This window comes from Tympanuchus pallidicinctus, unplaced genomic scaffold, assembly GCF_026119805.1.
Source record: "Tympanuchus pallidicinctus isolate F22 unplaced genomic scaffold, pur_lepc_1.0 scaffold1, whole genome shotgun sequence".
Lineage (NCBI taxonomy): Eukaryota > Metazoa > Chordata > Aves > Galliformes > Phasianidae > Tympanuchus > Tympanuchus pallidicinctus.
The window spans coordinates 72,353,420-72,371,513 of record NW_026294618.1 but is presented as its reverse complement, the minus strand read 5'-3'; the positions used below and the strand labels follow the sequence as shown (position 1 = coordinate 72,371,513).

The window sequence follows — 18,094 nt, the reverse complement described above, 5'->3', positions numbered from 1 at the left end:
GAGAAATGTGGCTCCAACGTATGCTGAAAGAGAGTTCATTTAACTCAGTTGCCTTCCCAGGCACAGGATCTTCTCAAAGCATTGTGCTGTATACATTGGTGCTTAAATTCATAATAGAAAACTATTGCATTGACCTATCTGAAAACAGAATAACATCAGTTTCCTCTACCTGCAGGTCATTTCCAACCTGTCCTAGACTGATGAGGCAGGCTTTAAATTCATCAGAATGCAGATTGTCAGATTCATCCTAGCATCCCATAACACGTCATGCATTTGGAAGGTAAAAGAAAAGAAGGAAAAAAAAAAATCACAGACCAGGTTAGTTGGTTAGTAAAGAACATTCTACACTTTTATTAATAACCATATGCTTATAAACTTAATGGAAACGTAATGTTAATTTACTGCAATTAATTTCCTAAAACATGTGAAACTTTTGTAGTTTTGTGCTTTAGTTTTTTCCTTAGTGGAAGAGGAGCTTGATTTCAATTACAGTGTTAAAATCATGCCTCTTCTACTTTTTTAACGCTTTTGCTTATAAGGCAGTTTTTATTCTGCTGAACTACCGTTTGCTGCTTGCATTTTTTATTGCCATACAGTGTATCTGAGATGCAGTAAACAGATCACTGAGTCTGTTCCACTCTTATTCCACACTCAATCACTGTTACTTCTCTCTTGATCTGATATTACTTAGAAACTGAATGTGCATATGTAAAATAAAAGAACAACTGACTTATTGCCTAGATTCAAAAGAAATTTATACCTGACAACTTATTTTCAGTTAGTTAATGATCTATAAATTTTGCTTTGAAAACTGATTTTAAAGAGTCCCTATTAAATTCTAGGTTAAGTGGTCCCTAAAATCCTTTAATGGATTACTCATTGGAAAATGGTTTTTCCATTGTTTAGAAACCAACATTAAGTACTGAAATTATCATTGTAAAGCATTTAAATAATTGACTCGTTTATCTTTTCTTGTCAATACAAACTAAAACACTGAAATCTCACTTTGTTTTGTTATTAGTCCCCAGAGAACCTTTGCTTCTCCTGTGTGAATTATATGTGGCCTTATATAAAAAAGTGGGATTTTAAGTGAAAGTAATACATCTTCCACATGTGCTTCATTTTCATGAATATTAATTGACCTGTATAAGCTTGATCATGTGGTTCTTTTAATGGGAAGTTGTTTTTTTCTGTTAGTAAAATAAAGGGTGGCAGGATGCTCTTGTTCTGCATGCAGGACTCCTACTTAAAATCTGTAGTTTGCCAAAAATAGATAGTAGAATATATCAACAGCTGGTAGGATACTGCATGCAAAGCAGTTGCAGACATTTTATCCAATTTTTCTTAGAATCTACTAAATATCCTGAATCCGAAAAAGGATTCTACTTAAAAGACTTGAAAATCAGTGACTGATAATATAACTATTTCAATGTCCCAATTTGTCTGCATACCATTATTCAGCTATGCACCATTTTGAACACTTCTAAACTGTTGGGATTTAGCCATTGTGTTCCACTTTCTTTTTTTCCTCTAAGCAAACACATTAAGAGAAGAAATATACCAGCATCAGTAAAGATTTATATTCACACCTCCACCTAGACTGTGCCTTCAGGCATAGCCTCCAGCAAGGAGTTACCTTGCAGCAACACCCCCAGGAATAACTTCTGGGGCATCAGTCTTCAAATGAAAAGAGAAGATCCTAGAGGGCTGCCTCCTTACCACGAGGGAGATGATGGACTCACCATCTGACTTTAACAAGATGACTTTTAATGGCTTTTTGTACTAGCATAGCTGTGCTGGTGGATATACTGAAGGAAAAAGAAGCTCTTTCTGCCCTTATTATTCTTCAATGCATGGTGCCTCCTCTCTCAGTGTACTTTAGGGGTCAGGGGCATGTAGCCCCAAACAAGAACTTGCAAAATATTCAAGATGTAAAAGCCATTTAAAAAAATAACTCAGTTATCTTTCAAAGAACTAACAAGTATAGAAATAAGCCCCATGATTTATTATCAACTAAAAAAAAACACACATACATATTATTTGCTCGCTTTCCTGGAGAGGAAAAAAGGGCGTCCTTCCTCAGATTTATAATTTATAACTAAAGCAAGTTGTCTTTAGAAATACTCTATAAAAAACTGTTAGGTTTATGTGTACTAATATGGCTTCTTTACAATGGAGAAGGGAGTTTCTCTGCACAGTAGTATTTTGCTGACATCCTCAACACACTTTAAGACTGGAGAAATGCCACCATAGAAGTCAGAGCTATAGCATGCATAAAATGACTCTGTTCTGCTTATGTATTTAAAGCCTCCTGGTCAAGGACAGCATTAGTTTTTAAATTTTTTTCTGGCTATCCGTCAATATGAACTGCAGACTAATTGACTAATTCTCTCAGTGTATTTGTTAAACAACGTCAGGTATACATAAATGCTTCTATGAGCAACAGAGTTATTACATATACTGCTAAATGATTGCTTTTTTTTTTTTGTCTTACAGGGAGAGGTCAGTACTTTCATGTTAGTGCTTATGTTCAGCTTCATTCCTCTGAGGTGATAAAGACCCCCCCCCCAAAAAAAAAAAAAAAAATCAATTCCTGCCCTCTCTATCCAATTTCCGAGTTTAGAGTCTTCATTATTTTGTGCACTATGAAGTATCCCTGAACCATTCCAGGTTTTCTTAATTCACTGACAATAAATTTTCAAGTGTGCAATGGAACAAGGAGGATACAAAAATGAAAAACAAGCCTGCTCCTCTCAGACATCTTTGCTCAGTGTCTCTTTCTAGCCTGTGCAGATCACGTCATATCTGCCCTTTAAATTACAGTGCAATTTAATAAGTATAAGCTTCTCTTTTTTTAGTGTTTCTGTTGTCTGTCCTTTACAGAAAGCTTGAAGGCCAAGTGGTTTCAGACCTTATTTTTTTTTTCCTTTCTTAAACTTACATTATCCTTTTAAGAATGTAGTTGTTCTACTACGACAGCACAGAAGTCCTCCTGGATTAATTTCTAATCTCTGTAGGGAGGAGCATACTAGGGGGAACATATGCAAAGCATCCTTCTCTTAATGTGTACCTTATTTTTAAGGCCTTTGGATTATGTCTGACATGAGGGCAGGTGAGGTGTGCAGCTAAACTTACAGTTCAGGCCCAGGTTGCTGAGGTTGTAATACTAATGTGTAATTTATCCAGACCTGGTACTCTGCTTTTAATCACTCCAATTTCTCAGTCATCTGCTCCAGTACATTAGGGAAACCATTTAATATATTTCTTTCCACCCAAGAAAGCTACTTCTGCTTCTGTAATGGTATCTTCAGCTTCCTCAGCTTATACAAAAAGGAATTATGCACTAGAATCACAGTAAGATTCTCCATAAAATCCATCCCCTATTCCTCTGTGGCTAACCTTTTCTATAGTTGTGTGTTTCATCAAAAAAGCAGAGTCGTGAGAACAGTTAAGAATATTCTAAAATATATTTAAATGATCACTGTCAGTGTCCAACACACATCAAGTATGGGTAACCATTTTGGATAAAGCTGGACAAGATATTGGTAGGAAAGAAAAAATAACAGCATTTTCTACATCCTGAAATAATTTGAAGGAGCTGACTCATGATAACAATGCAAGTTAGGGGTTAATCACAATCTGATAAGTACAGGAATCTACACTGAAATAAAGAGAGCGGCCCAGTGTTGGATTATGGTAATCTTTTCTCAGCATCTGAAATGTGGACTGAGTTTTGAAGGTGGTGTTCCTGTGAGTGCAGAGCTAGTAGATCTAACTCATGTAAAAATGTTGTAAATGTTGTAAGGTTGTAAATATTTTGTTAATTGATCTTTATAACCATTTTTTAAATAGCCCATTGTTACTGCACTAGCAGATTTTTAAGATTATATATGGAATGGAAAAAGGCTTGCTTTTAGGAACAATGAATACTGCTAGATGAGAAAAAGTAGGAGTACTGTACCCTGTCGAAGTGATTGAACGATGCTCTGAAATCATTCATTTGCTCCTGGGTGATACCCTTGGCATCTCTTGTGAGGATCTGAGTCTCAACCTCATTGATAGTTCGAGCAATGGTAGTAAGTAGGAGCTCCCATCCAACACGGATATGCTGTGAGAGAGAAAAGACTGATTCATTAAATAGTCAAACACATTTTTCTGAAACTATGAAAAATACAGTCAGCAAAAACCCGCTCCAAATACTTATGTGATGCCTTATCCATACCACTAACTATACATTATAACTCAGGTCATTAAAAAGTCTTCAGGAAAATATGGAACTGGTTTCTAAATGGGTACTTTTTTCTTTTTTTTTTTTCTTTTTTTTTTTTCTTTTTTTTTTTTTTTAAACTATAAGCAAGTGTTCCCTGAGTTTATTCTGGATGACAAGACTTGGACTTGAGTGCTGTTACTTTCTGTCATCTCACTTTAGTTAGAGGCTGTATTCAAACAACATTGTTTTCTGCATTACCAATTTCAGACATTTTCCAACATTCTGTAAATAATCTCACAAGTTATTTTGCAAACATGGAAAGCATTCTTTAGAACAGAGAAGCCATCTCCCATGAGTGTGTATAACAACTGTCCTCCTACACATCAGCAGCACTGGGACCTTCACTGGTAAACTGTAAATTCTCATAGCAAATTAGTAAAGATGAAACATTGCTTTGTCACAGAAAACAAACAAACAAACAAAAAAAAGTAAAAAAAAAAAAAAAAATCCATTACTGTACTACTGCTTATCTGAAGGAAAACAAGTCATGATGAGCTGTATTTTCATTTGAACTTTGTGTTTGCAGTGAACCAGAGGAGAAATCAAGCCAATTACATTCCACTAACAAGCACTTAACTCCTGTTCCACCTTTACCAGACCCAGGAAGGGCTCTTAAAAATATCTTATGTCTCAGTCTTGCATTAGGCCATTCTCATCAGCATGCGTGACAAAAAAGTTTCACAGTATTATCAGAAAGTCTGCCAAATCTCATCCTTCATAGCCATGTCTTTGGATCAGGGAATGCAGTTGTAAGGAAGAAGACAGTAAAACGAGCTAACAAGTACAAAACAGAGGAAATGCTTACCTCCATAGTATAGTTGGTGTGTTTGTTGTCAAACACCAAGGCTTCTTGTATAAGCTGATGATCTCCTTCCAGTTTATCAATGTTGTGTTTATAGTTAATGATATTTTGCTCATATTGCTTCAGCTGATTCATCTGGTCCTCCAAAGGCCCTGTCATTTCAATAGAGCTGCGGGCAATTTCCTACAAAGAGACACCCCCCCACCACGCAAAATGTAAGCTTCAGATTTTCTAATTTGACTTGCATTCACAAAAATACTTAATATTTTCAGACTAAGAAGCAAAAGTAATAAAATCTTCATACAGAGATGACAAACTTTACTGTAGAAAGCTCATTTTTAAAAAAAAAAAACGTGACTCGTTTATTTCTGGAATTAATATTGAGTTGCTGGTGATCCCAATATTCTTCTGTAAAGAGCAGAGGCAAAATAGCTGTTTAGTCATATTTTTTTTCAAAGCTACATATCCTACTAACCATCAAAGGTGCCACTCATACAATGTTACAGCTCTAAGAATCAACAGGTACTAAATTCTTTGTGATTAAACAGCTGGCAAACTATCACGGACATTGCTGATGCCTTGTACATACCACAAAGATAACAAATGATAAAATACTTTATTCATCAGCTTCTGCATGAGTGTCTGATACTCACTTCCATCTTGGTCTGGATCCATGGCCCAATGACGTTGGCCTGAGCAGCAAACTGGCGACGCAGGCGCTCATTGGCATGCTGGCGGGCTAGTTCTTCCTGCAAGGATTGATCCCTCTGAGGTACCAGCTGTTTCACCTGTTACAATGAGAAAGCATTAAGTGTGAGCATTCATGACTGAATACTTCTAAAACAAGTAGAACAAATAAGCCCTACAGTTATTAATTTTTCTTATTGACCTGAAGATTAACATCAGAGCAAGCCAGAAAAACTATCACTGTTACATTTACCTCTGTGCTAACATAAGAAATTGCTCCCATGGTCTTGGGCATCCTGACTAGAGAGACTCAATTTCTCACCTCTGCCAAGACTCAACTTCAGGAGAACTGTTTAATTTGAACTGCTGCTAGAGCAGATATTTTGCTTTTCTGTGGAAGCACAGAAAAAATTTGATCTCTAAGGAACAGTTCCAAGAATAAACAGTGGAAAATATTTCATTCAATCAGAGCCATTAAGACAGGATAATGAGGCACCCTCTACCCCTCACGTATACCTGAAGATGTCTCATATGTTGCAAATACTTTTTTGATTTACCCTTTTAGACTTCCCTGGGACATTCTGAATTTAGTCCTTATTGCGTGATATTTATAACCCACAAAGATCACGTCTTTGTCCACATAAGTTTAGGTATTTTGTAAATTCATATATTCTACAAAATCATTTACCTTTAGCAAATGATCTGCCTTGCTTCCTAAGGAAATAAAGTTTCTCTTTAATCCCTGTCCTGTAATTTTTTAAGGTAACAGCCCATTTCAGTTTTACTGGACAAAACATTAATGGTCCCAAAGATGCTAGATTTTTACAGCTTTTGTGAAAAGCAGAAACTGGGTAGAAGAGACACGTGAACTACTGCTTATACTGAGAAAAAGAATTCAGCCATTTTCTGTTGTTCTGGCAAGCACCATTGGCCTACCCACTGCCCAAACATCTCTGTACCTAGCACCAACACATTTTTCTTGCCTCATCAAGAAGGCAGAAGAAGTCATAAGTAATACTGAGTGACGGGAGCAGGAAACATTATGAAGTGAGCCCAGCAAACAAATGGGGAGCATACTGTAGGAAGTTCCAAGTAATTTAGGAGTGGAATAGTAAGAAATACTACAAGGAAACTGTAAAGGAATATACAGAATACCAACAGTACGAATAGCATGAGTGGAGTTGGAGTGAGGTACAGGACAAATTACAGAAAGACAGCTTATTTAACACTACTGATCACAGAGTTCATTTAGATGCAGATGAAACCTGTGAAAGTTTTGTTGTTGACACCAATAGAAACAGTCCCTACAATTGGGTTCTTGTTCTCAAATGTAACTACAAATATGATTGAAGAAAACTACAGTAGGCTACAGAACCAGAAATCTATGTATGAAATTACTGAAACATTTCAGAATATATTATGAAAGCTAACATCTTTCTACTACTTCTTTCATCCCAACATCAGCTTCTCATACAATCTATTACTTTCAATTTACTTTATGGATGCAAATTCTGTTTAATTGCATTTAATATGCCTCTAGTGTAATAAGTGATAACTTATCGTGCTGCAACCTCTTTCCACTGTCCACATTAGTAAACATATTTAAGAGGAAATATTTAATTTGTTCCAGTTCCATCAGTTTTAAAACAGAAATAGGTTCATTTTGGCATCCGATGATCTAGAAAAATTGACAGATTTATTGTTAAGTTCTCTGAATAGTCTCAGATTCCTAAACCAAAATACTGTTACGTCATTCTTTTATGCATTTAGCATACATTACCTTTTCCCACTTGGTACGAATCTCTTCCACAGTAACAGTGCTGTAAGGATTGCTTGCACTTATTCTCATGCTGTAACTCTGAATAACTTTTTCAACTTCATTCTGGATTGACAATATGGCCTGTCTTTCACCGTCTGCCTCTGGCAAAGTAGCTTTAAATTGATCATGTGCAGAGATTAAACTCTAAAATCAGAAACAGAGAGGGAGAGCATGAAAACTCTAATTTTCCTTCCAGCATCTGAAAGGTCTGCTGTAAAGAAGCACAGCTCCTTCCCTCAGACTCCCAGACATCCTGTCTACATGTATCTGTATGTACATGAAATAATACACGTAGATATATTTATGAAAAACCCACCATTAACTTTATCAAGACTACTGGTTCTTCTACAATTTTAGAAAACTTTCATGCCCACCAAGAAATAACTTTATTTATTATAGATATCATCTATCACAATGTAAATGTCAGGATAGAATATCCTGCCTATGTTGTACTCTCCAAGAAAGAAAAATTTCATTTCTTGTCTTTCTTATGACTAAGACAAAAAAAGAAAAAAGACAACCATTTACCTGAATTTCCTCTATGCTGTGAACAATAAACATGTCCTGTAGGTCTTCCATAGCACCTTCCATCCAGTTGTTGAAAGGAGCAGCTCTTTTGGCAAACTCCAGGTGAAGCTGATCAATCGTTTCAAGCAATTTCTCCGTCCTCTGTATAGGTTGGAAAAGGTAAATTCCTTTTTATTAAAGGCAAGAATTAATTCTATACTAATATTCATTCCTATGAACAAAGTCATGCTTCATTTTTTTCAAAAGCAAATGATTATATAATTGAGTGATTTCACCACATGCTTTATGCCAATAGTACTAAAGATACTTTCATATCAGTCATTAAAAGGGATGCATACCTTTCAAGGCCAGCAGATGAAATGACTTGTTTTTGATACTGTAATCTGTCTGCAAATCAATTTAAATCTGCTAATCTTGCTTTAGTCATTTCTTTTAAGTATAAATTCATCCTCTTAGCAAAACTGATCATTGTTATATTGTTTACCTCCAGTGCCTCTCTCCTTTTTTGAGTAAGTGTTCCCAAGCTGTCCCATTGGTCACATATCTTTTGGCATCGATCATTGACACTTGCAGCATCGTGATAGTCCAGTTCACTAAGAGAAAGTGAAGACAAAAGTCTGAGCAGCTTTCTGAGACACAGGAACAGTTGCGCATGCCATTCCACTGCCCTTCAGTAATTCTTCTCCTCTATTTTTATGCAATATTTCTCCTCCAGGTAAGCAAATGTTGCATGTAGACATGTACATTTTAAACATGTCACATTTCAAGAAGCACAGCACAGAAACAGAATCAACCTCTCCTTCAGTCTGAGGCTTTATCAAGTTCCTGTAGATTGGTAGTGTTAAACTAAATGGCCTGAAATCTATTAGCTTTATTTTAAATAATCCAGTGATTCTTTCCAGACTAACACATTGTGTAGCTATAAGGGCTGCTCCAAAAGCAATGCCTTCTATTTTATTCTGTTGGTCCACAATGTCAGCAGCAGATGTTGGTGGTAGACAGCAGAAATTGAACCTTCCTGCCAACATTCCATTACATGTTGTTGCTGTGTGACAGATGGCACCAGAGGGGCAGTCTGACAGAACGTGTCTGACATGGAAGTGGGTATGAAGCAAAGGTGTGGAACTGAATTCCTGAATGCAGAAAAAAACGTTGCACCCATTGACATTCACTGATACTTGCTGAGTATTGATAGAGACCAAACAGTGGATGTGAGCACAATGAGGCAGTGGGTGATGCATTTCAGGTATGGTAATACCAACAGTGGGTCACCTCCACTGGTGCAGATTTTTACAAGTGTGTTGTGCAGACTCTTATTCATCACTGGTGAAAATGCACAGCTAATGATGGTGATTATGTTGAAAAATAGTGTTTTGTAGCTGAGAATTTGCTCTATTAGATAGTGTTATTATGCTCTTTGTACCTGTTGTAGTTTTCATGGGAATAAATAGGAGGCATTACTTTCAGAGCGACCTATGCATTTAACAGAGAAACAGATCTCAGCTTGTGTTCAAGGCATAATCCACCTTAAACAGGGGCTGCCCAGCTCTGGAGCGCAGGAAACAATTTTCATCTTTCTCTCACACACTAGAACTGTTTAGGTACAGGAATCTCCAGAGTCAGGTTTGCTGCCAGTGCAAATTAGTCCACCCAAAAGTCACGTGGCAGTTAGCACTGCTTTTTCAACTACTTAATACACTTTTATTATCCTGACAGAAAACTACTTACTCTGCCGCCTGCAATAACTTTTCAAGCTCTGTCAGGAGGTTCTACACCATTTCAAACAGTATTTTGGGTCTCAGTGACAGATAATCCGCATGGTTCTGCTGTAGCCATCATGACCATAATAAAATATGCATTAGGCACTTCAGAAGCTCATTTTTATTAGTGTGTCATCATCCACTGAATTTAGCTCTTGGCTGCTCCTTGAGGACCTTTTGCACAGTACTAAGCATTGCAGAGATTGTGATTAAGTGACCATATGGCAATATGAAGCTAAGATTTACTCTAAGGCTTGAACAAGATGTTAAATGCAGATATAATTTGTTCTATCCTTTTGAATGTCCTTCTCTAGGCAAGTGGCAAGAGGAGTGTTCAGATTGCTTCCTCCACTAACTTAGAGAATCAGAGGCAGTTTTCCTCTATGAAGGTACACCATAGGCCAGGGACAGTGCTTATCCTTTTCCCTTTAACTTTGGTAGGAACAATATGGTTAGGGATAAAGCTGAGAAATACCTGGATCATTTTGTCTAAAAGAGGCTTCAGATATGCTGAAATCAATTGATCTTTGAAAGCAAGAAATGATCAAAACAAGTGAAAATAGAATACCACAGCAACTAAAAAAACCTCAAAACTGCAAAAAAATCCCTTTATCTATATGGAGAGAGCTGCCCACAAGGACTAAACACACTACACAAGGACTCCTTAAATACTTGCTTCCTCCTCTGGAGCAAGTCTTTCTGTTAGCCTTCCAGGAATTCAATACAAACCATGTATTTGTTAAGAAATTTTAAGTCAGGAGCTTGGATATTTACATAAAACAGGCTATGACATTTTATTGCTAGAACTTTTTAAGATGGAAGTTATTTTTCACATTTTAGCATATTGAGGCCGTTAGGTGATGATCCTGTGTGAGCTGTGAGCTCACTAAGTGGATGGGATGTGGAGATTTGTGCATTGAAGCTGTGAAGACACTGGATTTCTTACTTATTACCATTTTTTTTCTTATCAAGTATAAACAATGCACATGTCCTACAGCACTTCCAAGAGAACAGCCTATTTAATCATTTGAGATCTACAGCCTTCGGAATTTAAAAATCTTGAAACTATTTTTATTTCAATCTTACCTTTAACAAATTAAAAATTTAGTCAGATTTTGTCCAGATTCAGAGAAGCATTTAAGTATGAGCTCATTTTACGAATCATGATAGTGTCACAAAAATAACCTGCTGAGCACCATGCTTTAGCACTGCTTCATAACCAGGCTCATGTTATAATATCATGCGCGTAAGCACAATTTGAGCCCAGGTTTCCAGAAGCAAAAAGACTCTTCAAAACAACTACAGATAGTTGTCTTTGTGGCTGAAAATAAGTTGCTACACTAGAAGTGATGGATATTCTAAAAATTATCTTGATTATTGAAAACATTGAAACGAGCACACAAGACCATAGGTGAATTCAGCATTTCATATTATGACTCACTCTAGTTCTGTTTAGCATTTGCAATGTCATCAATGGCAAGTCCCATTTTAAAAACCCCTATCTCTTTTTTTCCGGCCTTGTATACAGTGCCAACCGAGTCTTTCCATACTTCACCGACAAGGATTTCCAATTCTATACAGGCTAGAACACATAATAGTCCTATAGCAGCATCATGGCTGGAATTACCTGCTTCACACACACACACACCAATCAACAAACTTTTAGCAACTTTATCTCATGGTTGACTTAACTGCTGCAGCAGAGTACCAGTGCAGATAAAAAAATGCTGTAAGTAACTGCTGTGGTTCAAGATCACACAGCAATTATTCAGTTTCAAATAGTAACATTAGGCAGACAAGAGATGGCTAAAGCAAAACACTGAGGTGTACTGACTTGTAATTTAGACTCAGATGATGATTCCTGTAAGGGTCTGATCCAGTGACCAAAAACAAACAAACAAACAAACAAACCAACAATAAGATACCCATGCTGACTTAATTAGGCTTTGGATAAGGTGCCAATGCATATTCCTTTAGCATTCAATTATTGCTCAACATTTCAATGAAAAAAATATGACTGGAAAAAGAAATTAGTTTTTCTCCATAATTTCAATGGCTCTCTGAAGAACTGTGCTGTGGATAAATAATTTAAATCAATGTTTAAACAGAAGCTGTCCATTTGCTTGCAGCCAAGAATAAAACTTGACATTTATAACCTTTCATTCAGTATTCTCCATAAGCAGTAAGTCTTACTGAGCTACAAAGTCTCAGGGACTAACCAGTCCTGAATATTGAAAATACTGTACTGATAGCTGTATTGTATGGACTAGAGAAGACATCAAAGTAGAGCATCTTAAAAGCAGTAGGTTTCCAGCACCTTTGGCGCCAAGGGCACAGATATCTTGTTTAACTTCATACAGCAAATTACTGAAACAACTGAGAAGAGACAACCCTAAAATAGACAGGATACAGTGTTCACTGGCCTCAGCAAAGGTAAAGGACACAGGGTTCAAAATGCTGGTAAGCAGATGCTGTGCTACGTATACTACATTCACAAAATTTTGATCATTTGCAAAGCTAATGCTTAATTAACAATGATTAGGTGTTTCAGAAACATTCGCTAGCATAAAAGGAACAAATAACTTTAGAGCACAGCTGAGTACTAGCTGTTTTGTCTATTCAAGGAATCAAGAAACTGAAACTTGGAGGCTTGAAGCCACAAGGAGGAGTCTGGGAATTTTATGCTGGTTCCTCTTTCAACCACTAACACACATTTGTTCCTGTTGACTTCGCAGATTTGTGCTGTGGGTGAGCAATGAATTTAATTGTGTGCCAGATGTTAAGATCAGGAGCAGTGCTACTGATTTACAGTACAAGACCTTTGCAGTTAACTGTGTAAGATTACAAAATCAAATGTCCTTAGCTTGGTGCACAAATGAAAATGACTTTACCAGAATGGAGACATCATTATCTAACACTACATTCGTGCCAGTGTGGGCAGAGCTTTGCTGACAAAATTGTGCTGCCCCTGTGAATTAACAGCTTTTCTGCAAACAAAAACAGGCTTACTGATAAAGACAGAATCTAGCTACAGTAACTTCACCAACACTCAAGGCTTCTCTTGCCACAAAGTATCTATCAGGCACGGGCCTTGGCTTTTCACACCCCTGAACAACCTAGCTGATGTCAATATAGCTAAATACGTTGTGGAATTGTTCTCAGCTTTGTTCTCTGGACATAGAATGCTGAGTGAGGAGGAAAGGTTGTGTGTTTGCTTGCCTCGGAGTATACAAGAGACACTTAAATCTTCAGAGATGTCATTGCATGACCCAAGACCGATACAGAAAGGATATCAAGTCTTTTCAAAGGACCAATATACCCATGGGAAAATACCAGATATTAAATTGAAGATGCTTGATCTGTAATTTGTCTAACTGCTATTATTTTCTAAGTTTATAATTTATAAGCAGTACCTCTCTCAGCAGACCATACGAACTAAGAAACAGACACCTCCAGCATTCCCATGAACACACAATGGTCTCATTAGTAGAAAGAAAAGATTATTTTCAAATTGAATTTGAAAATGCTTGTTTTCAAATATTTTCGGTCAGTTGCACGTCTATATTTGGTTGGGAGTAGAGGGGAGATGAGGGAAAGGTCTCAGTGACCAGCTCAGATAATATACTTATGAAGCTATCTCTGGAATTCTTACGTTAGTACCTATGACACTATCAAATTCATTGGAAAGAGTTTATCACAAAGTTAAATGTCAGCAGCTGCAAGCCTTTAAATGGAACATACTTCAGCTCCTGGGCAATGGCAGCGATCTGTTCCACCCTGTCCTGGTGAGCAGCCAAATCGCTCTCAAAAGCCTCATGTTTCCTTAACATGGCACGGACTTCTGTCAGAGATGCAGATTCATAATCCTTCTGAAGTAAGATCTGCTCTTTGCCTGAAACAGGAAATTAAATTATTGGTCTGTTTTTACTAATTCATTGGTTAGAACAACAGTAAATTCAGTCAACTTCTTTTAGCTGAGGCACGGTCAAAAGTACATGTATAAGATGAGTGGCAATTTGTCAGCCTAACAGTATTAATTAGGAAAGTAAAATATTTTTAAAGATCTCTCAGTAATCCCTTGATTCTTGCACAAGATGATTATATGTCTAAAATAGCTAGTATTGCATTACTTGAGAAACTGGCATAAAGTGGTATATTAGCAAAAACTAAGGATCTAAACTATTCTGACAAATCTTTTAGAGTGTATCACTGATTTTCAAAATCAGAAATCACACTGCTACACTCAGCTTCATTCCTGCTAAGGAACTGTTACTCTTTTTCATGTTCTGCTTTTCAATTCATTATTAATTTCAGCACTTTCCTGCCAAAATTAGATTAGAGACACACTGCTCTATCTTGTATCAATTACTGAATTTTAAGTGGAAAATGCCAACATAGCTGCAAGAGAAGCATAAACGAAATCAGAAACTGAAATATTGCTCCTCAGTAACTCCTGTGTTGGACAATAATCTATACAGACAGCCTGTACAACTGCATCTCACCATATGACATTACATAGCTCTGCAGATTCTAGAGCCAGAAGGGACTATTGTTTCACTTGCTACGCACATGCTTATTTGAATTTTTCCCTGTATAGTAGCCATACCACGTCAACAAGAGTAAAACATCCTCAGAAAATAGGCTCACAGGGCTGATAAACACTGTGGTTTCTTTTCTAGTATCTGTTTGGTAACTTTTTACTATTATGCATGCTTCTAACAATTGTGTTATTGGATAGCCTCAGTTTAACTTTCACAGTGTGAATAGACTGTAGCTGGAAAAAGCCAAACGTGTGGCAGAAACAGGAAAATGGTTGTCAGGGCCAAAAAAAAAAAAAAAAAAAAGGGATGATAGAGTGTCACTATGCTTAATGGCATTATGTTGGTGCTGTAAAATAGATGGTCCTGTAGCCGTTACAACTACATCTAAGGTTAGGCCATCTTTAAAAAAGAAAGTCACACATGGGATATAATCCAGGGTATGGAGCAAAGCAACAGTGAGTCCATTATTATGTAGTTTACGTGAACTATTAAAAATCAAGATGGCCGAATTATTACCAACCAGAAGAGCTGTTAGTAATTCCACATTTAGATCCCAGTTTATTTCTGAGTTTAAAATGAAGAACTGAATTTCTGTACTCACTGCACTCCTGGCTGGATCACTGGTGTACAAATACATAGGAATGCATTACCAGTATGAGCCCTTATTCATTTCTTGGATAGTCTTATTAGGTTTGACTCACTCCCTTAGTAGAAAAAAGTATGATTTTCACAGTTATATTTCACTAGCAACATGCCTACAAATGACCATGACTGTAGGAAAGAGAACCTCCAATTTTATCTGTTAGCATTTTACTTTTCTAAAGCTGTCCAAGCTAATTTCTAGAGTGCCCCTGGCTGGCAAACATCGCTGACAGTTCAACCTTGAAGGTTAAAATGAGAAAAATGTTAGAAGCCATCTCTGCTTACCATATGCCCACTGCTCGTGAGTGGAAGCCTTCTGTCTAAATTTCTCAGCCAAATGTTCAAGCCTTTCCAGTCTTCGTATTTCATTCAGCAGCCACTCTTCATAGCCTTTCTCAGCTTGTTCAAGTCTCTGCCAAGCGCCAGCAATATCCTGTCAAGAGAATATATGAGAAATAGTGAATTAAACTACACTCTCTTTTTTATCCAAATTTGCAGATTTCTGACTCGCTCACAGTTTTCCTCCAAAAAGAGAAGTCAGGATGTCCAGATTTTGCCAAATACCAGAATCATAGAAAATGTCAGTCGTCAGGCAGCTCTGGAGATCAGATAGTCCAAACAACTGCACCTGACAAAAGCATCCATACCAAGTGAGCTCAGGATCATGAAAGAATCCTCTACACAAATGGTTTTCAAGCAAAATTGTTTGTTCAGTGCCTTCATGATACATTAGTTTTACCTCTCATGTTCCAAGTACATGTTCTTTTATGATGTAGTTGCCTGTTGTCAGAATTTATGTGCTGTGCTCTCAGAAGCAGACAATAACAAAACAATTAGTATCAAGATTTGATCCTTATTTTATCTGGAATACAAATTCATTTCATTTTCTGTGGTGTACAAAGTTTTGTGATTTTCCTTAGAAGCTCAAAGGCATGAGAAGAAAACTGAAGTGAGACACCCCTTATTTTCTGAGTATGCAGCATGGCAGCCACCCTTCGCAAGTAATGCAACCATCTGTTTGTAAAATCTAAGCAACAAAAGTACAGTGCTAAAACAGAGTATAGATACAGGTTTGCTTTATTCCTTTATCCCACAAGAAATGTTCTGACCCACAGTAAGACTATTATTATCTTCGGAAAAAAAAACTAGAAGCATTTTTTGAGCCATAGCTGTTTCTCTGTGTCTGATGAGCAAAAGTTTTGCTTAAATAAAAAAAAAAAAAAAAAAAAGTAGTTAAGTAAACTAACATGCCCAAAGATGGCTCTGTCTCAAGACAGTTTGCTATAGAGGAAAGTTTCCAAAGAGCGAGGAGCATATGTAAGGGATAGAAAGATTTTAGAATGAAAGGGGATGTTTAAGAGAGCGGTTTGATATTGACAGAGCACAGCAAACCAAAGGTCCTGAGGATGGCTCAAAATGGTACTTCAGTCCTTCATAGTGAAATTTCTGTGAGAATGTCGGTAGAAAGGAGAATGGAATATTGATGCCTCCTTTACTTACTGAAACCATTTTTCCCTCCGACGGCATGAAAGCTGGTCGATTGCTGATTCTCAGTTTTGTCTGCAGGGTGTTAAAATTGATCTCCAGCTGACATTTCTCTTGAACTTTGGGAGGTTTGTGTTTGCGGCGGTAGTCCCGGAAATCCTCTAATTTCTTCTGCATGGCCTGCATTGTTTTTTCTGGGGTCCTGTTTTCCAGCCAAGGAATTGTCCTGCGAATCCATTCTAAAAGCTTTCAAATCAACACAAACAGTTGAAATTAAAGCAATGGAAGAGCAATCAAAAAAACCAGATGATATTGAATGCATGAATTTCAATCATGTTTGCTCCATCTTACTATTGTTAACTTCAGTTGTAGTCAGGGCCCTAATGACAAGTAAGAACAACATTTTCTCAACAGAACAATAACCCTAACTTTCTCAGATATTCTAGATACTGCTGGAAATACTTTGACTTCAGGGTCTGTACATGGACATGCATGTAAGGCGACTTCAGTTAATTAAAACACAAGTTACCTGGTATCTCTAGCTGCTTTCAAAAGTATTGGTATTGATGTATTGAAGTAGTCATACTTCATAAATCAGAATGGACATCAATCAAGTAACTCAAGACATGTAAATATTTTTATGCAGACCGATTCAGCACTACTCTCTTTGTATCTATCATCTCTGTATGTTTTTGAAGGTTGCACATTATGAAGGAGCTCTCATTTGTGCATTATGTATCTGCAGTCCTGAGACAATAAATGTGCCATATACCAAGAATAGAGAAGAGGAACTGATTCATAAAGTCTGCAGTATATACTTTGTGAAGAAAATTTATATTACCTGTATTTTGAAAAAAAGCAATCTTCTGGTAATAATCAGAAACAATGCAAGCAGTGTGCCTTGATCATTCATTGGCTGCCTGTGTTCACAGGTGTTTTGTGAACACCCTGAGACCCTGTCTGGGTGCACCTAGCAGTACATAAAGCCAAGGGGCATGCTTGGAGTAAAAGAATACTGTGTGTTCCATGTATAGTGAAGGAGAAGCTATCATTGGAGATTACAGAGACACCAAGATTAGCCCTAAAGCAGTCTGACAACAGACCCCAAAACACCCTTTTTGGCACAAAAAAAAAAAAAAAAAAAACAAGACAAAAAAACAAGACTGAATAACTTGCTGGAGGTCACATAGGAAATCTGTGGCAAAGGAATGACCTGATATTTGACATTTTGGGGATACTGAACTTGGAATCCAATACAACTATGAGATTCACCTTCATGATATTTTCACTTTCAGTCTTGCAGACAGTGTGTGAATCTTTCAGCTTTTGGTATTTCATCAATGTAATTATCACCATGTTACAGAAAAGGCTGTCTTTACCTCACTTGCAAGTCTCTCATACTCTTCCATCAACCTCTCATTTTCTTGATTCACAGCAAGCACCTTACAGATCCGGTTTGCTGCAGTCTCAGCCTATAAAATATAGCAAATAAACAGGACATACTTGTAAATATTCTGAGAAAGGTACAGGCTTGGAGAAAGAAAGAGAACATGGCAGCTG

General features: G+C 37.1%; 1 protein-coding gene across 3 annotated transcripts in view; it reads right to left on the bottom strand.

The window, feature by feature from the left end:
* Positions 1–18,094, bottom strand: part of ACTN2 (actinin alpha 2) — a 64,055-nt gene that overhangs the window by 4,721 nt on the left and 41,240 nt on the right. For 2 of the 3 annotated variants that reach the window (XM_052673679.1, XM_052673662.1), the window contains exons 9-18: positions 17,914–18,006; positions 16,550–16,780; positions 15,335–15,482; positions 13,608–13,758; positions 8,591–8,699; positions 8,107–8,247; positions 7,540–7,722; positions 5,726–5,860; positions 5,076–5,255; positions 3,962–4,108 (exon numbers count right to left, since the gene is read on the bottom strand). In XM_052673679.1, coding sequence (XP_052529639.1) covers positions 3,962–4,108; positions 5,076–5,255; positions 5,726–5,860; positions 7,540–7,722; positions 8,107–8,247; positions 8,591–8,699; positions 13,608–13,758; positions 15,335–15,482; positions 16,550–16,780; positions 17,914–18,006 — 1,518 coding nt within the window. Of the gene's footprint in view, positions 1–169; positions 248–3,961; positions 4,109–5,075; positions 5,256–5,725; positions 5,861–7,539; positions 7,723–8,106; positions 8,248–8,590; positions 8,700–13,607; positions 13,759–15,334; positions 15,483–16,549; positions 16,781–17,913; positions 18,007–18,094 lie in introns of all 3 variants that reach the window. The other variant, XM_052673670.1, reaches the window with a different exon arrangement.